The 27,617-nt window shown below is 39.9% G+C and overlaps 1 protein-coding gene across 1 annotated transcript in view; it reads right to left on the bottom strand.

Moving 5' to 3' along the window:
- Positions 1 to 13,115: 13,115 nt before the first annotated feature.
- The window catches only part of SCML2 (sex comb on midleg-like 2 (Drosophila)), a 55,602-nt gene continuing 41,100 nt past the window's right edge, over positions 13,116 to 27,617 (bottom strand). Inside the window, exons 8-13 of the mRNA XM_009993816.1 lie at positions 27,260 to 27,463; positions 22,672 to 22,854; positions 21,456 to 21,569; positions 16,053 to 16,331; positions 15,225 to 15,388; positions 13,116 to 13,241 (exon numbers count right to left, since the gene is read on the bottom strand). Coding sequence (XP_009992118.1) covers positions 13,116 to 13,241; positions 15,225 to 15,388; positions 16,053 to 16,331; positions 21,456 to 21,569; positions 22,672 to 22,854; positions 27,260 to 27,463 — 1,070 coding nt within the window. The remainder of the gene's footprint in view (positions 13,242 to 15,224; positions 15,389 to 16,052; positions 16,332 to 21,455; positions 21,570 to 22,671; positions 22,855 to 27,259; positions 27,464 to 27,617) is intronic.

Genomic DNA, 27,617 nt, shown 5'->3' with positions numbered 1-27,617 from the left:
TGCCCCGCCTCCGCCCCCCCCCCCCCCCCAGCCACAGGGCACCTGCAGCAGGCAGAGCACTGCCAGTCGGCACCACCGGCTGCAGGGGCTGAGGTTTGCCCCCCGGTCCTTCGCAGGCCATTCCTGGGTGTTGTTAGTTCTCCCAGGTTCAGTGCACAGGCTGCCTCCCAGCCCCCTCAGCACACAGTTGTCTGGTTTAACTGAATATAGACCACAAGCCCCAGGAGCCCTGACAACAAATTAGGCTAAATCAGCTTTATGCCATTAGAGACCCATACAAGCACTGTCAAAACACCCAGTGCCTACAGGTGACTAATTCAGTTTGAAGCCAGCTGGTACTGGTTGTAAAGGCAGACCAGACCAGCAGCTGCATGGATGCACCTTCCCACAGGCTTTTACAAGAGCAACTGCAATCTCCTCTCTGAAACAGGGTTGAGGAAAACCAGAGCAGGCTCCAAATGTCCTAGTGATCCCCTCTGCCCTCAACCCTGGATGGGCCCCCTCTGGCTTTACCAAGCTGTGTCCAGAAGGGCCAAGCTCCTCAGCACTTCTGATCACCACTGATGTCCCCTACATGGCAACACAGGCTGGAGCCAATGCCCTAGAGCAGATGGGGCTCATCCACCCCACCACTTGGTTTTTCCATTGCTTACACTGCAATAGCAGAGGGGATATCCTGAACAGCATCTTTCCAGGAAGCAGCTTAGAACAGTTCCTGCTCCCTCCTTTTTCATGCAACCCCAGCCTTCAAGGCTGTGCTATGGGAAGAGGAGCCATGTACTGGCACCTCTCCTGATGCTTAATTCTGTTGGACAAATAACACTTAATTAGGGACCATTTGCCTCCTATCATCCCTTGCGTGTGAAGCGCAAATCCTACAACCCATTGGCATGGGGAAGAAGCAGCTGCAGAACAAGGTACTTAATTACACCAAGATTCAGCACTTCTACCTCCTCCTCACCACTAGCAGCAATTACAGATTTTGAATACTGGGCCATTAATTTTCTGCAGGGCTACATTTTAATGGCTTCTGAAACTTCTGCACGAGGAGAAGGATGTGGAGCTGTACTTGTGATATATGGAACTTCCATTTCTGGTGGCTGTTAATGGAGACATTAATACCTCTTGTGTAGTTGAAGGGAAAGTCATTAAGCTGTAATGGTTGGAGGAAGATGTTTTACAATGATGGGTATATGTGAGGTAGAGAGAGGAGCAGTGCAGACCCTCAAGGGCAACCCTTGTTGGCTCGAGGCTTCCTTTGACTTGGAATTTGAATGTGGGCTTTTATAAGGGGGTGGGGGAGAAGGGAGAGGGTTTTGGGGGGCAGGTGACCTACCCGTCTGCTGTTTTACCCCCTGTCAAGCAGAAAGCCAGGCACCAAATCTGAGGAGGGTGGCAGGGCTGCGTGTCTCAGATGAAGGCCAGGGTGCACAGCAGCCCCAGAGGTGGGAGAGCTCAGACACACCAGTGTGGAGCTCTCCTCTACAGGGACAGCTGCACCACCCCACTGACCACCTGTGGGCAGCTGGTTCCCTTCCCCTACACAGCCCAAGGCATGGCCCTGGGACCACAGTTAAGGCTTTGGCACATGGTGTTAGCTGTTAGCAACAGAAATTCATCCAAAAGAACAAGCAGCTTCTCAGCCAGAGAACTGGCCTGGGCCAGGCAGTTTTCAGACTGAGAGCACAGACAAGCAGTCAGGTGAGGTGCAGACAATTATGAGCGCAAGAAGTAGGTGGAGAAGTGGGAGATGAAAGCAGTGGAAGCCAAGGTAAGAGCCACCTTCGGGCCTGTGAGCATCATACCTTTATTAAAGTTAGTAAGCAGCCAGCCACAGAATGAAAAGGAGAAGCAAAGATGTGGCCCTTGGCCATAAACAGATGACAGACATAGAAAAGGAAGGGGTGTTGGCTTCAAAGACAAGGCTCAGCAAGAACCGGTGAGCCCTGAGAGGGTAAGGCTTTTTTCGGCTGAAGGCAGCCAAGAGGCGAGAGCAGGGGGGGACTGTACATCCAACCACACACACACAGAGCACACAAGACAGTGTGGTCTTCCTGCTCCTGCCCTGGCACAGCGAGTGACAGGGATGAGCAGCAGCAAACCCAGCCCAACGGGAAGGGGAGGGGAAGGAGAACAGCAAAGGCATCCGTTCCTGCATATCACAGGCATGAAGTCATGTGTGTAACCAAGGCTCTCCTACCACCCACGCTCCTATCCACAGTAAAACTGATATGCCAATACATCTCCTGATCAGTGCCAACTTTTCTTTTTTAACTACTTAACCCATTGTCTGCTCATAGCCCTCAGAGCACTGGGGTGATCACCTTGTACCTTCCTGCAGAGGTTTGGCCTGGAGGGGCTTGCTGAGCAGCTTCTCCTGCTTCTTGCACGCAAAAGCTTTCAGGGGAAAACTGGCTGGCACAGAAGTGGTTGCCAAATGCTGAAGGGAGAGTTTGGAGAAGTCTGTGCCCCTTCACTTGCATAGAGGCACCTCAGGACAGTGATCCAACAACAATAAGCGACTCGTTAACAGTCCTCATGAAGAAACTTAGACAATGAAAACAGCATAAGACAACATTGCATAATATCCTGGTGCCAGATGTTTTAGTTTCTTTTTTGTGCACAAGTTTATAAAAACATGCTGAAGGGCTCAGTCAAAGGCCTTGTTTTCTTCTAGCTGGAATCGGTTCCTGCCTGCCCGAATTCAGCCAGCTTGCCATTGTGACATTGATGCTGTTAATTTGTGCAATTTGCTTTTTTCACTCACCTTTTCCCCCCTGCCCCCCCCAATGCTTCCCCCCCTCATTTAAAGCTGCATGTCTCTTAGGCTATACCACATAATCTTAATGCTGAAGTTTGCAGTTCAGAGTACTCAGTCCTACATACACAAGGAAATCCCCTAATTTTAGTGCGGAAAACATATTTTCCACAGTTGTTAAAATACTGGTATCGCAGCCCTGCTAGGAAAATCCATTCTGTTGTTGAACCATCTGAAACATTTCTTCATGTTTGGAGAGAAAAATTACTAATCTCTAAAAAATTTAGCACTGCTTCGTGCCCATATACCCCAAGCTCTCCTAGCATAATAGCATAATATCCTAGTACTGGAATTCCTACAATACACTCAAACTAAGAGGGTGATATTAATAGAGCAAACAACAGGGTACAATCTAATAAAATATCTTGAAGGGAGCACTGTTGTCCAGGTAAAACATTAGTTTTCACTGTTAAGAAGTGCATGTTTCCAGCAAAGCCCTGGTAACAGACACATCACATCCCTGTGTCAGGCTGTGCCTGGCCCCCCCTTGCTCCTGGGATTACTAATGTTCCTTAGCCCACAGCTGTCTCAAAACGGCCACATTTTCTGCATTGTTTCAATATCACCCTTCCCACCACATCCTCATTGACAAAGTTACAATCTTCCTTTGCTTAAGAATAGGCAATGATTTGTCCTAGTCTGGCATCTCACAGGCAAAGGGTACATTGCTGTGACACAAAACAAGGAGGTCCTTCTTTCTGGAGCTTACGTACTGCAAGGAAACCTCTAAAAGTTTCAGGAGTAATCATGAGAAAGCTATTAACATTTGAGGCTTCTGATAAACAAGACATTGCTTGTTAACTGGGGGGGAACCCTACCTGCATTACAGTTATACATGTATCAAGCAGATTTTTCATTCTTTAATGTTTCAGAAGTTACCTCGAGAGCTTGGTCCATAGAGTACGGTTCAGCGTGAGTGGGGGCCTGCCCTTCAGAGACCCTCCACAGGTCAACCCACGATGAAACAAAGCTGCCACACTCAATCTTAAAGCCTGATGATGCCTACGCCACATTCACCTAGCATCACCCCTATTTGTGTACAGGAAGATCTGAGTGGGGTTAAAAAAGACCAACAGAATATTTAAATCTTGTGGTCCACCTTTCGCCACTTTGAACAAGAGATATGCAATAACGCTCAAAGTGTGCAACAGTGAGGATCTAAGAGACCAGAAACATTCTCTATGGATAGACTTTTTGGGCTAGATATTCTGGACACTGGGACTTTCAAGCAAGACCCCTTGGGTGTTGGCCATGGGATGTTGCCAGAACTTCTTGGTTAGTACCACATGAACCTGAAAATTTCCTTCTGATTACCTACTAAATCTTTCAATGAAGGACTCAAGTAAGGGAATTGTTCCACCTTAGTTACAACAAGGAGCATCTTAGGTGGGGAGTTCTCTCACATGCTGAAGTTAAGCGAGAAGGGTATTGAGGCTCCTATGACAGATACTGGAAATCTAGTAAATATAAAATCAATAGTGTCAAGAGTGCTTGCTATTCAACACTTTGCAAAGCAGATGTTGGTATCTGGTCAGATCGCTCATACCCTCAACTCAGTCATCTAGAGTTCCATGGACTACAATGAGAAAAAATCTATACAACTATGATACCAAGACATTAAGTTATATGAAATTAAACCAAATCCTGTATTTCTAGGTTTTGGCTCTTTCCTTGGCCTGGCTTTAGAAGAAGTCACATCAAGAGCAGGTTGGTAGCTGTAGCTCATTCAATTAGGATACACAATTTAAGGGCAGAGAGATGATGCCCCAAGATTTGGGTAGGGAATTACATTCCCTACTAGACCATTCTCTTCAGATGACATCGTGTCAAGATAAAATACTTCACATCCCTGATATGGCTCACAATGTTCATCTCCAACTTTCCTCTTCAAAATCCCAGCTCAATGCAAAGGTTCTAGTTATGACTCAACAGTCAGTACATCCAAATTTGAAACAGTTTAAGTTAGTACATCCACCTGGTTTTCTCTTTTCCGATTTTCCATTACTTCATTCTTCATATATTTTCTTTCTCATGTTTATTGCACGCAAACCCTATCACTCATCCCAAGCTTTCTTTTCTGTTTTCTTTCAAAACATTTAAACTTTCCCCAACCTGTTCATTTCCTGTAGCCAAACACCACCCAGGTAAAAACAATTTACAACTAATACACTATGGTAAAGGCAAAGATGTATGAAAGTAATATGCTCCCTTTGGCTGAGCTGGTCCCTTGAAAATAAAACTGCTGACAACACTCAACTGAAAAAAAAAAACCAAAACAAACTGATAAAATCCCCCAAACTAAAACCAACTAACCAACCCCTCATGGATGCCCAGTGAGCCTAATAAGCAATATGCCCCAAGTACCTTATGATGACCCATCTAGTATCTCACCCCTAAAGCACAAGCATAAACCAAAAGGAGACTAAAACTGAGCATTTGTTTATTAACTTCTCCCTTCCCACTCCCCGTCTTCACGTGAGCACAGGGACATAAAAAAAGAGAGAGATGGAGACAGACTGAGAGAAAAGCACTTTGTAGACCACACCTTGAGTAACAGTGCCCAGATGTGAAGCATCTGTTCATAACAGAGTACCACCAATACTCCCAGGCAAGGAGAAAAATCAATAGCAACAGTTTGTACATACATCAGAGATTAAGGAAGCAAGCTGCAGAGTCCTTTCCTTATGTTCAAAACACATAGGAGTAAGAAACACATGCAAAGATTCTACCCTCAAAACAGAGGATCTCCAGTAAGAGGCACACCTGCTTGACAGTATTGGCTTGGAGAGATGGAAATTGAGGGAACACGAGTTTCAGACCTGTTTAAAAACCCCACTCTTAGGGGTCTGGACAGCATTAGCATAATTGCTTGGGGAAACAGAGTGGCTCAGTAACTACTGAAAAAAACTAAATATGAGAATGGCAGAAATCTAGTAAAATTATGGCCTCTTGTGTTTGAACACAAGACTTTCCAAGGTGCATCACCATTCATTAAGATTTTCCCCAGTGCCTTGCCAGTTGCCTCAACTTCCACCTGGGAGGGTAGATGAGTCTTTGTCTTTCCAGCTCTTGACCTCAGTGCTGAGCCTGCCAATGCAGAGTAATGGCAATTATCATGGTGGTTTTGTGGTGTATTAATTTCCTTCCAGCTGTCATAACTAGAAAGGAACCACTGGCAGAGAGGGTTTCTGCCAGCTTCAAGCTGTACATCTGTTCACATTCGTCTATTCACACAACAAGGGATGCAACCTCCCTTTTCTCTTGTGCTGGCATCTGTTTACTCATATTGTTTGTCCTGGAAGGGCCTGGATTTTTGAGGCTGAAAAGTGGATCTCTGTGGATGAAAACGTCTTCACGTATTTCAAAACGAAAAGAAGTAGAGGTGTGAAGCCTTCACTATCAGCGCTGAACAGTTCCTCTGCAGATAATGAAAGCTGAAAATAAGCTAGCACTGGCCAATATTGCTAGGAGGAGAAGCAGCTCATGCAAACTCCTCAGCTTGTACAACAGGACTTGGAGATTCTGGAGCTGGAAGTTAATTCCAATTCAAATGGGCCAAATCACAGCTCATCATAATTATCTACTAAGACAGGGATGGATGATTCATGTTAGTGAGAGATTTAAAAGCCTATTGGACCACTGGAAGGGCATATTTTAAGTACACCCATCAACTACACAGCCACATGAGTGAGAATTTATTTATGGCAAACTGTTACGAGAAGAAAGTTTTAAAATACATGTATTTTTCTACTTTAAAAAAAATAATCTGAGGTTCTAACTGTAAAAAAAGAAACAAACAAACAAACAAAACCCTGAAAAAAATAAAATGTCTCATAGTTGCAGATTCAAAACAGGGCAAGTTTACAAAAGACTGTTCAGATTTTAAGAAGATAAAAGTCTAAAAATGGCTCTGTATGACCTTTGAAACAACAGGAGCAGTGATGGCAGGGAAGCAAGATCCCAGGATTACAGACAGTAAGCTTCACAGAGCAAAAGATTATAATCAGGGCTAGAGAAAAAAGCAGCAACCATCTCACCACAGAAATGGGTGTGAAACCAGCTTCTGCTTTTCTACATCACTCTCAGGCACATCCAAATGAGCACTTTTTATTCACTCCAATAGTTTTACATGTAATAAAAAAAGAGAGGAATAGATTACCTTTGAAATTGATTTTGAGGGCATCTTTTTTTTCTATTTTTTTTCTTTTTGTTTAAACCAAGCCAGCCTAACTCTCCGTAGCTTCAACTCAACAGAAACAGCAGCAGAAAGATTAGGATGCCTGTAACTTTTAGAACAGCTTCACACATTTAATGTCAGAATGAAATGCTCATTTTACTCTATTATGCAACCAGCTACCCAATGAAAGAAAAAATACTGCTATCCACTTGTAAAATGTGCTCAATAACACGATATTGATTGCATTAAAATAGTCTGTACTCTGTATGTGACAACACGAAGACTGAGGAAAAAGTGGTCCCACTGCTGAATGAGATGGTGGACATCATTACACAGGACATGGGAAAGGCAGAAGTACTGAATGTCTGCTTTGCCTCAGCCTTCACAAGCACGACCAGCCTTCAGGAATCCCAGGTCCCAGAGACCAGGTGGAAAGGCTTGAGTAAGAAAGATGGACGATTAGTGGAAAAGAATTGGGTGAGGCAGTACTTAAGCAAACTGGCCACACATAATGCTAAGGGGCCTAATAGACTACACCCACAAGTGCTGAGGTAGCTGGCAGATGACACTGTGAGGCCACTCCCCATTATTTTTTATTAATTGTGGTGAATGGGAGAAGTGCCTGAAGACCAGGGGAAAGCACATATCACTCTTATTTGAAGGAGAGCAAGGAAGAGGACCCAGGGAACTACAAGCCAGTCAGCATGGAACAGCTAACACTGGAAATAATTTTCAGGCACATAAATGAGATGATCACCGAGAGTAGTCAGCGTATTTACATCAGAGGAAGTAATGACCAACCCGATAAACTTTCTTGATGAAATGACTGGCCTACTAGATGAGGAGAGAGCAATGGATATTGTCTACCTGGACTTGAGGAAGGCCTTTGGCACTGTCTCCCATAAGACCCTCAGAGACAAGTTGGTGATATATGGGCTGGATGAGCAGACAGCAAGGTGGACTGGAAACTGGCTGAACAGCCAGGCCCAGAAGCTGGTGATCAGCTGGAGGCCAGTGACTGGTGGTGTGTCCCAGGGGTCAAGACTAGGTCGAGTCCTGTTCAACATCTTCATGAATGATCTGGATGATGGGGCAGAGCACATCCTCAGCAAGTTTACTACTTAGGAACAGCAGAAGCAGCTGATACATCAGAGGGTCGTTCTGCCACCCAAAGGAACCTCCACAGGCTGGAGAAATGGGCAGAGAGAGGCCTCGTGAAGTTCAGCAAGGGGAAGAGCAAAGTCCTGCACCTGCCAAGGAACAACCCCAGAACACCAAGTTGGAAAGTAGCTTGGCAGAAAAGGACCTGGGATGTCCTGGTGACCATGTCCAAATTAACGATGAACCAGCAATGTGCCCTTGCTGCAAAGAAGGCTGCTCTGGGCTGCATGAGTAGGCGTGCTGCCAGCTTCAGCTCTGGTGAGGCCACAACTGGTGTGCTGTGTTCAGTTCTGAGTTCCCCAGTACCAGAGGAGGTGGCCCACTCATACTGAAGAGAGTTGAACAAAGGGCCACAAAGATGATGAAGAGACTGTAGCAGCTCTCCTGTGAGAAAAGGTTGAAAGAGCTGGGACTGTTCAACCTGGAAAAGAGAAAGAACAAGGAGAATCTCCTCAATGTATACCTAAGGGAAGGATGAAAATTGGATAGAGCAATGCTCTGTGCAGTGGCAGGACAAGAGGCAATATCTACAAACTGAAAGACATGAGGGAACATTTTTTCACTGTGAGGGTGCCCAAGCCCTGGCACAAGCTGCCCATGGAGGCTGTGGAGTCTCCATTCTTGGAAATAATCAAAAGCCCCCTGACCACGGTCCAAGGTAACTCTGCAAGTGGCCCTGCCTGAGCAGCAGGGTTGGACCAGATGACTTCCAGAGGTTCCTTTCAACCTCAACTAGTCCTCAGTTCTGCAATACACTCCTCAGCTCTTAATCAGAAGATACAAGCAGATACAAGCCAAACTAGAAACAAGCTCTGGATGCAAAACTTACATTTAATTTGAAAATCCTCGTGCCTATGCTGAGCAGCATTTTTGGTTTTCCCTGTAGCATTGCTTTCTATACAGCTTTCTATGCACTTACTACTTTCAGTTACTATTTTCAGTCTATTATAGAAAAAGCTTTTAAAAATTATATCATTTCAGAGTAATTGGCACAGAGAATTACGTATAGAAGTTTCAGAAGTGGTCTAGACAGAAGCACCAAATAGACTGACACAAATTATCTTACAACAGTTACTACCACTGGACCCAGGCTGCTCTAACTCCTTGGTTCTGGATATCAGAGCATCTAAACAAATATTTACATTATAGATTCACATATACATACGTATGAATAGACTTCCATTAGTTACTCATCTTTATATGAAAACATGATCCTAAGTAGTACCACTGAAATAATACATGAATAGGAAAAGGTGGCAGGAGCCCTCTGAGTTCAGCAGCAAAGTAAGCTATTAATTCAGCAGCGTACCCATGTTTCAGTCTCTGTATTTCACCTCCGATTAAAGCAAAGACAAGCACAAAGAATCACGGTGTTTCATCTGAGCAGGTTCAAACTTCCAGATTTCAGTTACCCTTACTTAGGGCTTCCATTTTCCCTTGCAGGAATACTTGAGATACTCAAATGTAGAAGTTCTGTATCATGTTCAGGACACACACAATCACATCCTCAGACTCCGATTAAACTGTCATCAGAGCTACAGAGACAGTTAACATTGTTTTTGAGCAAATTATATGAGTGAATGACTGGAAAGAAAGAACAGTTTCTAAAAAATACCATGAGTATTTAGATGAACATCTTTGCCCCTATGCCCACCACCTGAAGTGAAAAATGGTATGCCTTTACTAAAAGAAACAAAAAAGGGGGAGATTCATCCTTTACGCTAACATTTATAACATGATGTTGCTGTCTGTCATTGTAGAGTCCTACAATATGTATACAGCTACAACTAACTTGTTAGAAGTGCAGTCATGTCAATCACGACATGCAATCACCCCATCATACAGCACTCTTCAATTTCAATACTGCATAGGTCTTCTATGACAATGATTGTGAGAGCTGCTAGTCCTTCCAGGCAGTAACATTTTAATTTCAAATAGAAGAGATCTGAAGATGTACTGAGGAGTTATGGCACTGTCTTCCAAGCCAACTGAAAGACACAGAAACAGACAGGTAGATGAATCTCTGTTGACAGAAAAGCAACTCACAGAAATAAAAATAAATCTTCTTGTCTTCTATATCAAATATGCACTATAGAAAGATATTCAGTATCTCTGTGAAAGATGAGATGCAAAATGCCTTTGGACTATTGTTACTAACAACTCCCAAGTTCTATATTTTGCCTGCAAAGGATTTGAGGCTACCCATTAACCTCATTTTGGTTACTTCTCAAGCACAGGCTGACCACTGAGAACAGTCACGGGAACAACTGAGTTCTGTATCACAGAAATAAGAAAGCACAAAGTATATGAAGCTCAAGCCTATTGCCATTAGCTGCTTTGATTTAAAATACTCTAAGTCTTCACCAGAACACAGGATAAACAGTTTTTAGCAGTCTCTTCCCCTCAGTGGTTACATGAGAATTCTGTAAGCTGGAAGTGGCAAAATGCAATATGCAAAACTAATAGTTGAATATATTCCTAAACTGTTACTTTAAAAGCATAGAACAACTCCAGTTGGGATGATTTTACCCTTTCGATTAAAACTTCCTTACATCACATGTTTACATGAACTGTCAAGAACTGCTGAATGCCAGATAAGATAGCGCCCATTGCCTATGCAAACGGTGCTCACACATACACACAATGTCAAACAAAACAGACAGCTACAACAACAAACAAGCTATTTTATTTTTGTTGATAGATAAGAACACCCTACTGAAAATATAGAATAAAAATATATTCTGCTACAACACTTGGAACTCCTGAATCTCATGCTATAGCACATGGTGAAATTCGTAGCGACCCTTGCGCACGTGCGTGTACAGAAAATCTTGAACAAATACTTATACCCATAATAGTGCCATATACAAAAATGTTATTTCATAAAGGCCAAACTGAAAATGTAAACATCTTTGTTTTTCTTATGCCAAGCCAATGGCAATGTAAAAAATGAAAACAGCTTTTGTTTACTTCCACTTAAATTGATGAAATCTCTTCATGCTAAAGAACTCTGAAATTCAGCATAATAAAGGGTGGAGGAAGCAACAATATACTGAGCGTGTGGGGCGTGATGTTTTCCTCAATATATAACCAACTTTCATACAGTTACATTCAAGTCAGCCATTTCCTAACACAAAGAAAATATTCTGTTTTTCCAATCAATGTTCTGACCTTTTTTTTCTTTAAAGAGCATGCTTGTATTATTCATCTAAGCACACATGAACCACAAAAGATATGCAAAATAAATCAATATAGATAACCTTCAGTGTCAAATGTCTAATGATGTCATAATAAAAACAATTCTCAAAGTCCAGATGACTTGCTAAATTAAAATTACATTGCAGTCACTTAAGCTAACAAAATACTTGGACACTTGTAAGCCACAAAATTTGGTATTTTGCAGCAGTATCTCTGCTGAAACCTGATGAATATCAAAATATTGATAAAGCAAGGCATTTCCAGCAAAGGAATTTGTAAAAAATACTTTTATACTATCTGCTTTCCCATGAAAAAGCAGTAAGAAATATAAAACCTACCATTTTAGGACTATACCTTCCCTAGCAAATACTTTTATCACTTGCACTATTACATACAGTACATTCAGTTTTCTACACAGAAAGTGTATTATATTGTCCCTGATGTATATTACAATTGGCAGTGACAATAAATTGCTTCATTGTCACCACTCATTCTTGCAGCTTATACAATCAGCACCAATTTTACCCAAAAAAGGCTTATTGGTTACATAGGAGCACTTCCTTATAGGAAACATAAGCCCAAAACACTGGAACCAAATACGTCTTCCCAGAAATATACCAGAATGTATGGCTCAGGGATGAATAACCAAGAGCACTGCATAGGACAGGGATCTCACCTGCAAGAATAAAGTCACCCTTTGATTGTTTGTCACTTTCTGACTCCAAAAATTGACAAAGTAAACACGTCCTAATGAACACGAAAATAGTACAGAACTAAATTTACTGGTAAAAAAAAAAACAAGAAATTGTACAGTTCTCTCTGGCACAGTGCAAAGCACACATTAAAAAAACTGAATACATATGTACAGCGTGTATGCATATTTTAAAATAGTATGTATTTCCCCGACACATACAGGTGCATATATAAAAAGCATGGATATACATATCCATATCCACACCAAACTTGCCAAAAAGATGGAATGTTTCAAATGTGGATGTACTGTTCCAGTTAAATCAGTCTGCTCCAGAAATGGCTGTTTATACAGCCAATATGTGCTTCCATGAAACAAATATTTATTGCCTGCATAAACTGACAACATACGGTACATTTGTCCTCATAAATTACCAAATGACTTGATAACCACACTTTATAAAAGTTTGTATTTGCATTAAGTCCTCTCCTCCATTACCCTTCCCTCTGCACACCTCCATCGTCCATGAGTAATTCACATGGTTTTTCCCTTTATGGAAATCTAGGAAGAATAATCTAGAATAATATACTAGAGTATTACTCTGCTGGAAGATCAGAAGTTCAAAGATGAGATCTTCTCTTTCGGAATTTTCTTGCAATATAAAAGCTTACAACCATCCATCCTTGTAAAAATTAAGACCCAATCCTCGTTTGATCTATTACTTTCCTTTGGGATTCAGCTATTTTGGTTCTGAATACGAACATGCTAATTAAGTCTGTAACAGAAAATACACTTTTCAGAATTCAGAGAGCACAGCTACATGATGTGTCCACCCCCAGTACAATCAAGTGTCCTTCTGTGCAAACTTCCTGAAATAGTACACAAAGTACTAGAATGTAATAGATTCTTGTTTCTCCTCTTTATCCTGAATATCTTTTTTTTTGCATTTTGAGAGCATTTTCAAAAAATAAAGATTATTTCTATCAGCAAAGCAGTTTGAAATAAAGGCAATGGCTGTGAACCTGAGATTAGTGTGACACAAACACACATATTCGTGGTATCTCCATGGCCTAGTACTTTCCTTGTTTAAGTCTTTCAATGTGGTAGCACAACTTTAGGGCAGGCCCCAGCTTCAGTCCCATGTATTTCATTATCATATCACTCCTCAGTAAGAGTAGTGCCTTCCCATCAATTTCCTGCAGAAGAAAGAGAATAAACACAACAATATACCACTACTTTAACAAGCTGCATGGTAAAATGGGAAAGTACATTATATTTGTTTATACTGTAGTAAAAATTTATCTAGTCTATAAAAACAAGTAACAGTATAATTTTATATTTACAGATGGCCACTTAAATTTACTTTATTTTAGTATTTTTTATGTATGATTACAATATTTGAGATGCTAAAGAGAATATCAGTAAGTAAAATAAAATTACCAAACAGCCCTCAAAATTAGGTACTGGCTGGGAAAAAAGTGAATGGGTCAAGGGGAGAGAAAAAAAAAAAAAAAAAAAAAAAAAAAAAAAAAAATCTTTCAATGTGGTAGCACAACTTTAGGGCAGGCCCCAGCTTCAGTCCCATGTATTTCATTATCATATCACTCCTCAGTAAGAGTAGTGCCTTCCCATCAATTTCCTGCAGAAGAAAGAGAATAAACACAACAATATACCACTACTTTAACAAGCTGCATGGTAAAATGGGAAAGTACATTATATTTGTTTATACTGTAGTAAAAATTTATCTAGTCTATAAAAACAAGTAACAGTATAATTTTATATTTACAGATGGCCACTTAAATTTACTTTATTTTAGTATTTTTTATGTATGATTACAATATTTGAGATGCTAAAGAGAATAACAGTAAGTAAAATAAAATTACCAAACAGCCCTCAAAATTAGGTACTGGCTGGGAAAAAAGTGAATGGGTCAAGGGGAGAGAAAAAAAAAAAAGAAAAAAAAAAGAAAAAAAAAAAAGCTGCAAAGGAAGGTCTATGCAGTTGGAGATTAAATGATCCAAGCACTGAGGCCTTGCACTGAACCTTGAACACAGCTGTGGGAGGATTCTGGCATGCGCATGCAAACAGTCACACGGAAGAAGGGGTTACAGACCATCTGAATCTGTGAAATAAGACAGATCTATGTCCAGGTTAAACCAGGCAGATTGTCAGGATAAAGACCAAGGAGAACTTTGTCAGATTTCAACTGCCTGGTTGAGAAGCTGTTGAAATGTGACAGTCCTAAGCTCTTGGGAGCATTACATACTGTAGACAGGCAACTAGTTCCTTAAATACCATACAGAAAAATAGTGTCTTTCTTTTTTAAAAAAAACATAAACCTGACACAAGTGACATTTACTCTTCTTATACAACTAAGAATAAAGCATAAGACAGGCAGCTCTGTTAGAAGTTATTTTGAGTTTTCCTTTAATCCAGCTTACTCTGAAATTTAACTGTTAGTAGGAGCTGGTGCAGAACAAGGGTAAAATACTACTAAAGAGAAAACCAGTCTCTTTTGGGAGAGCCATGTATATAATGAAATAAGAAAGCAGCTCTTTGCTGGGCAACTTGCCACAGAAATGCACAGAGAGAAGGAAGAAGGAGGACCAGAAACAGCACAGAGAAACTGACAGAGTTTATCACTCTAAATACAGCATCTAGTTAGATCTTATGAAATTTTTTCAAAACATATGAATAAAACATTTTAGTTGATTCTCTGAATTTCAGTATTAATGACCAAGCGTAAAGCTAACAAAGCATAACAGCATCTTTACTTCAGGAAAATCAGTCTTCAAAACAGACTTTTTTAGATAAGTGTCATCTATGTAGGCCAAATGCTCCACACAGTACATGAGGATGCCACCTTCTCCAGAGGTACCAAGGATGACAGGGGTACCACAGATGCTGGCCATTAGAACTTGGATACACCCAGAACTGGTGTTTTTCCTGAGAAGCTGAAAAGCCGTGGGTATTTACTTCAGCCTAATGAGACTGAAACACAGAGAAAATAACACTGCAGGAGGAGTTTCAGGTGGAAAAATAATTTTCAGCCTCCCTGTAATACATCAGTAGAGTCAATTCTACCTTCAACTGCAAATAAAGCAACAGACGTGGAAGCTGTACTTTAAGAAATTAATGTGACACACAATCTAGTAGAACAGAATGGATATGCATCATACATGTCTCCTGAAGAGTTCTGCATGTGGAGCCAGTGCCTGTGGATCAGCTTCTTTCACAAAACGCATTACTTCCTCTATTGACCAGGTGGAAGGATCCCTATTCAATACTCTTGAAGGTTCCCTTTTTAGTGAATTCAAATCCAGTCCAGTTGTGGAACTTGCAGCTTTTAGTATAAAAATATTGCAAAAGGAAGAAGCATCACGAGTTTATACAGGGATAACACATTTCATTCTTAATAGTAAACCACACCTTTCATTATGCATTCTTTGCAATATATTAAAAAGAAAGATGTTTCATTTTCTTCCAAATATATTGAACTGTTCCATTTGTCTTTAATGCCTCATATAACTGTAAATATTTACAGCAGCATAAGCATTAACACTATGACAACCTCAAGAGACTAGTTCGAGATGCCATTAATTGGGAATGTGTCAAAGGCAAGTTAAGCTGTGCAGGTGAAGGGAAGGACAGGAGGAAACTCTATCCCCATATTTCAACAACGCGGCAATAGCTGGTAAGATGCTCAGGAAGTAAGCTGTATAAATCTAGCCCTCTCTGGTGTGGCCTGCTGCAGGGTCCATAGCAGCAGTGAGAAGAAAGTGCAGTGAGCAAGACAGCCCTGGCTTGCACCACAGTACTAGTTCTAACAGGCTCGAGTTCTGCATTTGCAGTTACGTTAGCAAGTCTGACGTGCTTGGCAAGAGCACAGCATTTCACTCCATATACAAGCTCTTCTATGGAAAATATCTTCTCTATTCATAACTCATGGACTTTGTACGTTAATAAAAGCTGTTCTGTATTTTGGAAAGTTCAGTTATATAGCATACCTTCGATTCGCCTCTGTAGTCGATTCCTACTGACTTCGTAGTAACTGCTGCTCCCAGCAGAGCTCAGGGACAGCCTGCACAGGACTGGGGCTAAATTTGAGGTAGCAGTCACTGGCTGAAAGGAATTTCTGTAAAATGCTGCACTCCCAGAAGCACAATATTCTGTGGAACTTCGACGAGTTGGGCTTGAAGGATTTACAGAATTAAGTGAAGAATCCATAGAGTCCTCAGAAAATCGGTGTTCTTTGGAAGTGCTGTTTTCCTCTATAGGTAATGTTTCTGCTACACAAAAAGCAAGCATCACTATGTTCAAAGTATTACTGTGCTCAGAATGATGGACATCATACCTTTGTTATTTAACTCTTTGCTATGTTCTCTTCAAGATACTGACAGACTGTAAGTCTGTTAACACATCTGTGAGGCAACCGCTGCTGCCGAATGTTTGCCCCTTCTCCTCAAGCAACCATGGGGCTCTTTTTTTTGTAGCAAAAGATTTACTACGTCAAGTCTGAAATAGTCTTTCTCCAATTAATTCAGTTGCATTTCTTAAATACAACAATACAATTTGTTAAGTACGATGAAAAGAGAAATGACAAAGGAAATTTTTTTCTTGTAAAATTGTCTGACATTAATATTGATACATCAAGCATTTTCATTATCTTTTTAAAAAACATCTTCTCCAAAAGCTAACCACTAAGTGTTACATTTACGTGCAAGAAATTTTTAAAAGAAATAAAAACTCTCATGTTAACTGACAATTGTTTAATTTGTTCTAAACAGCAGAGGGAGTCACTTACTTCATAAACAAAACATTTAGACAATTAGAAACTACAGATCCCAATATGTTCAGACACAGGTAACAGGAAAAGTCACCAACGGCTGTGAGTGCCAGGTACAGCACACTAACTGAACACATTTCAACCTCAATGCTGTAGGTATATACAGCTAGTTCTTTGCACAGGGCAAGATCTGTCAGCACAGACTGGAAAGCTAAAGATACATGTAAATTACTGAACCCACTGACCAAGTAAAAAATAAATTTAAAAAAACTAGTAATAGATCAGGCCTCAGGAAGAGAGTATAACAACATTCCTCGTAGGGACTTGGTTTAGTGGTGGACTTGGCAGTGCTGGGCTAGTAGTTGGACTTGATGATCTTAAAGGTTTTTTCCAACCAAAACAATTCTATGGTTCTCTTTTTAGTTCTTATCACTTATCAGCTAATTCCTACTCTGCAAAACACAAACAATGCCTGCTTAGAAGACTTAGAAATTTTCAGAGCCTGTCAATCCTGTCTCTAAGCCAAATGAAGTGAGTTCAGTGGGTTTCCTTCCCTGTGCCATGAGACAAGAGCCAGGTTTGCTTGATTACTGAAAATTCCCCTCTTGGTCAACCAAATTCAGGTCTGATTGGGAGAAGTATGCTATGTGAGGGGATAAAACCAAACAAATCACTGAGAACACCACTCCATTCTCTAGCAATCACATGTTCTCCATTTGCAATGGGCCAATGCATCTAGCCTGAGAAAGAGACAAGAAATGAGATGTACAAATCTGTACAAAACAAATGCTGCCTTGGCAGAAGAGTTAAGAACTGGAAAATACAGCTAACAGGTCTATGGAAGTGTAAAGCCCACACCACCATCTTGAAAATTACTCTAGCGAAGTTACAAAACATATGCTAGTAAAGCTGCATATTCTTTGAGATAAGAACTGGTATGTTCTGTGAAACAAGTTCCTGACACAAGCTTTTTAATACCCTTCCTATATTACAGCTTTCAAGAATTTCTTGGCCAAATACCCAATTAAAACCAAAGGAAGAGTATCCTCCTAAAAAGTCAGTGAAATTCTCGCATGTTTCAACTTGCTTCATGAGGTCTTAGGTTCTCTGCTGAAACCTGTTTAAAAGTGGAGTACAGCGAAGAACTGTTAAGCATGTTTTGGTCTTCATATAGCATAATTCTAAAGAGAACAAAAGGCACTCGAAGAGCCAGCTCACTACTTAGTGAATTTGGTAAGGTAAGATTTGCCAAATGATGAAATACCTTTTACTAAACTTAGAATAAAGGAGCTTTCATGGACACAAGCCCTGCTCTTTCACAGACATAAGCCCTTCTCTTTCATGTATACAACCCTCAAAACAACTACTGCAAATCTTTCTAATTTGCTAGATCTGAATCACAAGAGCAAAGAAGGGACTACTGAGGTTTTCAAAGAAAATAAACAAGAAACCAAATCCTTTACCTTTGTCAGTTTGAAGTAGTTGCAGCAACTTACCAAAATAAAAAAAAAAAAAAGTAATCATTCTACAGAATTTCAGAGAAACTTTAAGAGATGTAGTAAATGATATGCACTGTAAAATTAAAGGGTAGCCAACCTAGGGAAACTTGGAACTGTACAAAATGAAACCACTAATAGAAATCTCAGTCCAAGACCAAAAGGTAATACTTGAAATAGTTACAGCAAAGCTGTATGAAGGACTCTAAGGTTTAACTGACTAAACCTGTAGACTCAGATTTCCCAAGTCATGAAAGGTAGGATGAAACAATGGAGACAATACACCCCAGCAGAAAGTTTCAACTTTAGTATTTAAGCATGTCAGCCAACTCCATCTAATGTATTAAGAAAAAAATAAATTGTACTTATAGTAAACAAGCAGAGGTTCCAAATACAAGGTTTCTAAAAAATAATTATTTTGTGTAATCCTTTTCAAGACTTCTGAAGACAGAAAGATTTTTTAAATTGACTGTATTACAAAATAATATTATTGTATTTATCCCAATTATATCCCAGACTTCTTTTGGATGTCATATATCTTAAAGTAAACAATAGTAACAAAGACTGGGGAGGATCAACTCTGCTTTTTTTCCCCAAGATACCAGCATTTGAATTTATCTTATTGTAAATTCTCAATTCACAAAGTCAAGGTGGAAAAAGCTGGCATATTTCCTAGGGCTATCTCCTTTTAGAGGTGTTCCTGTTTAGCAACTATAGTGTCCAATCCACTTCCCTTTCCATCCATCTAGCTTCTCTACGAAGAAAACACAGCAGCAATTTTGGTGAAAAAGCGGTCAACTGGTACGACAGCTGATTAGAAAAAATGGCATCTAACAAATGGAGCTTTGCAGTCCATGGAGCAATGAATGACACACTTCTCCTACCTTGACATTTTGAGTAGCTGTGAATAACAGCAGTATGGAAAGAGACAGGAGGTTCTACTGCAGAATGCCTGAATTCTGGGTAGATTAATAAAAGGACAATAAAAGGCCTTATGTTTCCAATGTGAGGATGACAGACCGTTTAAACACGGAAGGCTTTAGCAGGAATCAGAGGTTTTGTTTTCTTGAAGCTCCCCTGGGAATTAGAAGCCAGTTGTTCTGCCTCATACATAACGGGAATGATGTAATCGACTGCAGCAGTAAGAACACACAGTTTTCAGCGGGAGGGAGACTAAGTAATTCCCCCTCCCCTCCCCTTTATCTTTTGTAACTTTAAGAAGAAACTGTTAGTGAGCAGTAAAGACAGAAAAATCTGCAAAACATATCCCTGAGCAGATCAGAATGAAAATGAACTGTTTGAAAGACCCTTTCCCACAATTATTCCATTTTGCCTTCAAATGATATTTCAAAACAACTATTTCAAGACAACTATGTCTCAATGGAATCAGAACTTTTTGGGGGCAGATCTTTCTTGCTAACCAACCCATAACTGACCGCTATAAAATTACCTCCAGATTTTCAGCAGAGGACGTTGCCCTAATGGGAAACACACAACACTAGAGAATGCTTTGCCTCTTGAAATGCTCAAATTCAAACCTCTAAAACCATGGCAAAACACTTACTTTAATTATTTCTTTTATCCAAGTAACTGCACTTTATAATGAACTATTGATCTTAAAATGTACTTTAAGGAGTACACTGACTTCCTCTGTAAAAGGGATCCATAAGCAAACAAGGATTAAAAAGCAGTATGTGCATGCGTGTTGACTTTGAGGAAGATTTCTTACAAGATAATGCAGAACCACTCAAACATCTGTTTTGCTCCAACCGAAACAACTTCATTCGAGTACAATTAAGTGCTCTATACTTATTAAGTTACCCACCATAAATATCTGACTTAGATGTACAATGTATCTGTGGAATAAGTCAGTACTTCTTTTGAAAAGACACAGAAATCAATAATCAATGCAGAACTGTATTTTCTGCTGCTGTTATTATATACAAAAAAGTGAATATGCTACATACACATAAAATAATACGATGTTCCATTTGCAACAACCTATCATTTTGAACTTTTTAATTTTATATCCTTTTCTGCTTTAACTGTAGTCCAATGACTTTTTAATCTGCACAGAAAAAGAGATCATTCTTTCCTGACTGATGCTAATAGACATAAATGATCCCACTATCTCCAAAAAGAAGGTAAAAAAAAATACAAGAAATAATTAATCCCCATGATATTTCAAAAAAGCCTTTAGAAATGCTGTGCAAATATGTTGCAGCAAGAGAACATATGTATCAGACAGGATGAGTCAACATCAACAAGTTACCATGGCTTACCCAGTTAAGTAGCAAATGCAGAACTAAAACCCGACATTTTTCTAAGTGTTTCTCACGGAAGTTTAAAGCTACATGCTTTACTTCACATCTCAGGCAGACTAAGACTAGACATGTGCTCAGTTACTGCAGCTGAGCTACAATGCAGGAAATGGTGCTATTCATCAGTGAGCTAAATCAATCCAACAGACAACTGACACAGGGAGGCTTCACAGCTTCCCTGGCCACGGCTGCAATTTACTCAACCCCTCCCTGTGCTCATCCAAGTCCATGGTGAGTCAATCCAGAGAAGTACACAGCAAACTACTCTTCGCCTCACCAAAATGCTTCCTGAGCTTTTCCTCACTGGTTCAGCTCACCACCCAGCCATGGGGTCTGGGACCCACTGCAGGGATAAGGAGACAAAGGAAGCAAGAGCAGCACAACTTTCAGTGGCAGCAAGCCATAAATCCAGCTGAATCGTATCATCAGGCTACACCCTTACTCACCTGATGGCCCCAGCCTTGAGTTATGAAGAGTTGCTTCCAATTTGACTCCTAATCCATTTTGAGGCAATTGGTTTTCTGCTAAATACCTGTATATGAAGCAGGAGGCTTCATCCATCACCTATCTGCCCAAGCCCCTTCACAAAAAAAGGCTAGCAGGTTTAGGAGAAGGACTGCTGAAACTTGCAGTAGATCTTCCCTAAGTGCAAAATCAGTGCCAGCAATCAATAATTAACATACTTTCACCCTGACCTGTCAAAGGCTAGAGACAAACCAGACACATACACTGAACTCAGTCCCTTTTGACTGGAAATACTGAAACCATAAATAATCCTCATATATAATCCCGACATAATGTAATTACCTTCAGATGGATGAGCGTCATTTCTGGGAAGCTTAGGGGAAAGAGGAGCAGTATATGGTGGAGAGTCCTCAGCGTATCGTTTGGCACTCCTGTTTTCAGGTATTTCTTCTTTTGCTGTGAAGAGGAAAGTCACCACCTATTTTTCTAGCATAAAGCTTCTCATGGGGAAAGTCCAGGGACAAAAGCAAGGACATACATCAGCCATTCACCAGGTTACAGTTCAGTGTCTTGTGTCACACAGACTCAGCCGTTCCAATACAAACTTTCAAAGCTGAAGCATTGCTTAGTTTATACTGTCATTACCAAAATTATTTTCACTCTGGGTACTTTTCTGCAAAGAGCCGCTTTCACATGACAGACAGAATCACAAACATAATTTCTCCATTGGAAAGGAGGAAAAAAAAAATTAAGAAACAAAAAGAAAACTTTTATTTTATAAAGCAGCACACAGAGACAGACTGAGGTATCAGAGAGCTGTGAGAATGCTTCAAAGCCACTATGAATCCTCTGAAATTGTCCTGATGTGAAGGCTTCCTCCATTACAGCTCCTGGTAACCCTTAGGTTAGGACTTTTAATACCAGGCCCTGCAAATGACCTGATGGGAGATCCTGCACAAATAATTTTATTTCACCCCTCACTCTATGCTGCTGGTGCAGCAAAGATATTTGCCTTATACCAAGTATCACAAGCAATTACATGCAAAACCCACTTTTTCTATTGTAAGACTAGACTGTACATAGTAGAATGTAAAATTTTTGGAGCTACCACTGAGTAGGGCAAATAAAGAGGGAAGAAAGGACCTTTTACTGGTGTGGGAACAGCTTAACTGAATTCCCTTTCAGGACAAGCCTCTCCTCATAAGGCAGTAAGTATGGGGGTTTTTAAGTATATTTTATGATCTGAACATAAATTTAACAAATGAAATGTGAAGTTTTAAGCTTCTCCTTTTAGTGGTATCACAGTGGTATAATACATATGTTTCCTGGCTTGACTACAAGGAGGAGTTTACTGAACAAAATTATTTCTGCACATGTGGTATAAGCTATCCCATCCTGTCAAAGCACTACTGCACTGGAACCAATTCACTAAGAACTGAAGCATATTCATTTCAATCAATTCACGTCATAGAAAGGCAGATTGAAAAGTTACATTTCATGGAGTGGCCACACTTCTCAAAAATATCAGCACTTGAAAATAACAATTGTTTAACGGTACCTGGTTTGTTCCTATCATACTCAGTAGGACTATGTGCACAGCCCATGTAAGGGCTGAAAGGTTGGCTACTAAAGAGATTATCACACTGCAGGCTGTGGCAGAGTTTCTCCAAGAAGCGTAGGACAAATGATGCGCTGTTTACAGAAGGAAGATTGATGGCGTGCTTCTCCCCATCAAAGGAAGCTGTGAATAAGAAAATTGTGTCAAACATTCCCCCAGCATCATGAAGTACAGTAAAACACCATCATTAACTTAAAGGAGAAGACATCCAGACTTGATTTAAACTACACAAAGACATGAGAGGAGTAAAGAATCATTTCGGTAGGTTAAAAAATTTACATCCGAAGGACTGATTTTACCTTCTGTTGCATCCATGCTAGTTTGAATTCCCTCTATGGGAACTTGCTGTAACAAAATAATTTTGCATTCACACCAGCATTAAAAAAACTTGCCACTATTCCCACACCAGCAAACCTTAAATGTAATTTATGTTGTTTCCTTATAAGAGAGCAACCTCTCCACCACCTGTGTGCAGGAGATAATACAGAAAAGACCCTTTACAGTACTTCCTAAAAAAAAATAATAAAAAATTTAAAAAGAAAAGAAGGAAGCAAACAAGTTTAGGTTTTGGGTTTTTTCTCAGTTTCTAACTGAGCATACTTGTGGTAATATGCTGGCACATTCATTACCACTGAAATTCTGACTACAAAAAGCATTTTGCCATTTGCTATTTTACCACTAGAGAAATCTATCCTCCTGTCAACACTACCGTGGTCAAGCTCCCATTTATTTACACAGGAGCTAGGTGGCAGAGATACCACAACAGCCACAAATGGATCTAGTCTCTTAAACCGAGTGATTATTAAGAGCCTGGACATGTGCTTGTCTTTTACTTGTTCATTTCCTTCCCTGCCCACTCCAAGTGTTTCAGCTGATGTATTTTCCTTTTTTGTTAAAAATTACTAAGATTTTTAAAAGACTCAATAATACTAATACATGAATAAATAATTACCATCACATTAGCTGCAACTTTTAGTTACTTCTGACTAAAAAGACATTATGACAAGGCAGGAACAAAATTCATCATTTACCCTTACGGCTAGAAAGAAGTGGCATAAACACCAGGTTTATGCATCAATTTTATGTCTTAGTTTTCAGCCTGTCATTCAGCTTTCTGTTGTTAATGTAAGTTTCCAAACAGTAAGTAGAGCTTTAAAGGATCGCATTTAGTTGGTAGCGTATGCATTTAAAACAAAACAAAACAAAATGACAAGAAAGCCTTTATTCACAGATCTGAATTAGGGAATACTTCCATATTGTTTTAAAGAAACAGATAATATACACAAAATCAAAGAAAACACCCAAATTTAGCATATTTTAGGCCTCCTGAGGAAGTTACAAGTGTCAACTACTTACACTGTTGATGTAAGGAAGATTCTGATTAGAGTTAATGGAAGTTAACCAGTTAGCATCAACAACGTGCTACCTCTCTCATCTGCTTTCATGACAGACTGACCCAATGCAAGTGCTTAAAATTTAAGAGTCAGTACTACAGGGACAAATCCTGGACCCACGTGTTTCCATCGCCCTTTCAGATTTTCCAGGCTCCAATGTTCAAATGAAAAGCTAATGATTCACAGTCCCACATGTGGCTCATACACAAGGTTGTCTACCTCCTGTTTGGGGAAGGGGTCTCCAAAGGCAAATTTCTGCTTGGCACTCAACCAGTTCTGGACAGCAAATGGGCTGTGAGACCTAGCACAACCTGATCTTCTGACAAATTTACTGCAAGGCAGTAGTCAGCGACAGCAAAAATTTAAAATGCTTTATAACAGCCTTATGGATCTTCTTATATGACCTTGGGGAAATCACTTATTCTCCACGCCCTAATTTCTCATTTTGAAAAGAAGCACTGAAAAGAACAATATTATCTTAAGAGTCGTCAAGAGGATAAAGTAAGAAACAGCTGAGGCAATGAGCCCCAAGAAGACATATCATGGGAAAAATCCACAAATAAAGACTCACTGCAAACACAGCTCCCTTTTACTCTGAACACCTGAGGGCAACCATATGAACTCCAAGCAAGGGTGTGGAATCCACATCCATAGGCTCAACTGTCTGCTCTGCTTGGGGACAACATAAGCCTCTTACTCCCCAGATAAATGCTAGGGGAAAATATAAAAAGGAAGGCTTCTGAGGTGCAGTAACTTCAAACTAAAATGACAAACAGGGACTGCAGCTTGCATGTGCAATCCCAGCCCCTGAGATGAAGTGTCATTCTTATTTCTTCACCTTTCATTGTGTAAGTATATTTTAAATACCAAGTTCAAGCCAGGAAAAAGGCTGAGAGCTAAACTATCAGAGAAATGTGTTTATCACCCAGAAGTCTGATTTTAATTCTCTGCTTGAGAAGATTTATCTGAGTGTCAGTCTATCTCATCCCACCAAACGCCATAGTCTCCGTGCTAGAAGCAGAAAAAAGGAGCTAATACCACCACCACCATTAGCAGACTTGCTAATGAAGCCTCTAACTTCCTTTCAGTTATATATGCCTGAATTGAAACCTTATGCATCAAGCAAAAATAAAATGGTTTGTGCTTTTGTTTGAGTAAGAAAAGATAGACAAATTCTAAATTTAATTCCACTCAAAACAGTTATTTCCTTTGGCAGCTGAATCAAAAGAACCTGCTAATTGTTCACAAGTATTCAAGCAAGATTATTTTTATTACGTCCTCATCAGCACCCAGTTTTCTCCTACAGCAGGTACAATACTCACCATCAAAGTTTATTAGTCCATAAAATATTTGGATTTCTTTGCTTATTCTTTGCTGCAACATTTTTTTTCTTGCCAGTCTAAAAATAAAAACTCCAAACAACAAACCACACTCCCAACCACTTTCAAACAAAAACTCTACAAGAAAATACTCTCAGAACTTCATTCTCTAATTCTCACTTTATTCTACAGTAGCTTTCCTCTTCTTCCTTACTGTTCACATGCACAGCTGGTTGCAATGCACTACATTAACCTAAGGTACATTTTGTGCTTCCCAAAATAAATACATCACCCACAAATCTTTGGTAAAATGACAGGGAGTATTTCCTCACCCATGTCTCAAAGACCTCTTTGACAAGTCAATGAGAAAGGCAAGAGCTCAAGAACACCAGAAACCCACTAGGATCTTGACCTTCACTATCACCTGGACCAGGACTCTGCTTCAGGAGCAGTCCACATTGCCAGGTTCCTCAAATCCAGGGCTATAGAGCTGCCCTCTCTTAATCCAGGCCTTGGGGTAAAGTCAGGTGTAGGTGTTTCATTTTGTACAGAATTTTTTAATGTAAACAAACCAGAACAACATAAGGATTTTGAAATTTCTCTTCTGTGAAATAATGTTTTTCAGCTACTCAGATGCAGCCCAAATACGCCATTGGCCTATGATTTAGTCCTTCCTGATAAACAATCACAAACAGAATACTGGCAATGCCCACCTCAATGCCTTTTGTTCAAGCAAAATTGACTAGTCTGGATTAGATACAATAACGTACTAATAAAACAATAAACTTCCACGTATCTTGCAAAAACAAAACAAAAAAGCAATATGAGTTTCAAAATCACACATATACAGTACCATTAAACCTTTACTACACAGCAGAGAAGCAGTATCCATTTTGTGAAGAAACTCATGGGGATGCATAACCAAGGCTTCCTGACGTTCTACTATATGCACATTTTGGGGTGCTGCTTTTTAAATAATGTTAAACAGCAATATTTTAATGAGGATTTAACTGAACCTGTATTCCACTAATCATCTTTCACATCTGGTGTTAATGTAAGGAGATTAAGGTAGCGCCAAGTCTTTTTATTGCCAGTGATAGAATTATGAATTGATGTGCTAACTGCTATACAGAGTATTTCCTAGTCTAGAAGTAAAAAAGTGTCAAGCACCAGCCATTCCATTTGAGATATAGAGATAATTTATCTATAGATCTGCCAATAATATGTAGCAGAAATAAACCTATTCCATAATAGGGGACATAGATGGATGAACAGTGACCTAAGATACTGCTACAGTTCTGGGAATGGTGGAAGGGAAGAAGCAGCAACTTTAACACTTGGATTTGCTTCCCTGGAAGCTAAACAGATTTGCTTGAAACTTTTCACTCATTTGGTTAAGGCATTAAGAAAACAAACACTCTTTATGGATAAGATTATGGAAATGACTTTAATTAATACAGCTGATATTTCACTCGTACTGTGTTTACTTGACAAACATTTGGTTACAGCTGCTAAATGAGGTGCACGAGCTCTATTTTGTATAAGAATCTAACTGTATTGTGTACACGTAATTTAATACTGCTATTGCTAAATTCTAATTTAAAGATTATTTTTTGCTGCTGTTCAAATCATCCTAGACCCAGAGTGAGGTAATCATGCACCACTGAAACACTCTTAGTAAAGGAGTCCCAAGTACTTGCTCTTGACTGTGCTCAGTTACAAAAGTGATATAAAATCATTGCAACTACTTCAATTCTTCTGCCCTACCGTAAGTTTGTAACCAAGTGAAGGAAGAAATGAAGCTTCTTCACATACCAGTTATCATTTCCCCTCCATGATGGCCAGATTTCAGAAATCCGAAGACTGTTTTGGATTGATAGGCACAATCCACACAGGCCTGTACAGCCAACTGAAGTACCACATTAACAGGACCTGGTCCAAAGTGATCTGGAAGCTGCTGAACTTTCTTCTTATCCAGATGAGGCCCAGAATTTCCATGCTTGTTGACATAAACACACACTGAAAAACAACAAGCCATATTTACTGCTGAGGAATTAAGACATGTTTCCAAGTTAGAACTGTAATCTGTCAGTTTTAATCTTGAGGAAAAGATGGTCAGCTCAAGAAGATACTTCCCAAGCATACAAAGAGTGAACTTTATATTTTATCAAGG

The sequence above is a fragment of the Chaetura pelagica genome, unplaced genomic scaffold (assembly GCF_000747805.2).
Source record: "Chaetura pelagica isolate M959 unplaced genomic scaffold, ChaPel_1.0 scaffold412, whole genome shotgun sequence".
Taxonomy (NCBI): domain Eukaryota; kingdom Metazoa; phylum Chordata; class Aves; order Apodiformes; family Apodidae; genus Chaetura; species Chaetura pelagica.
The sequence above is the reverse complement of the archived record's forward strand: the minus strand, read 5'-3'. Positions and strand labels throughout refer to the sequence as shown.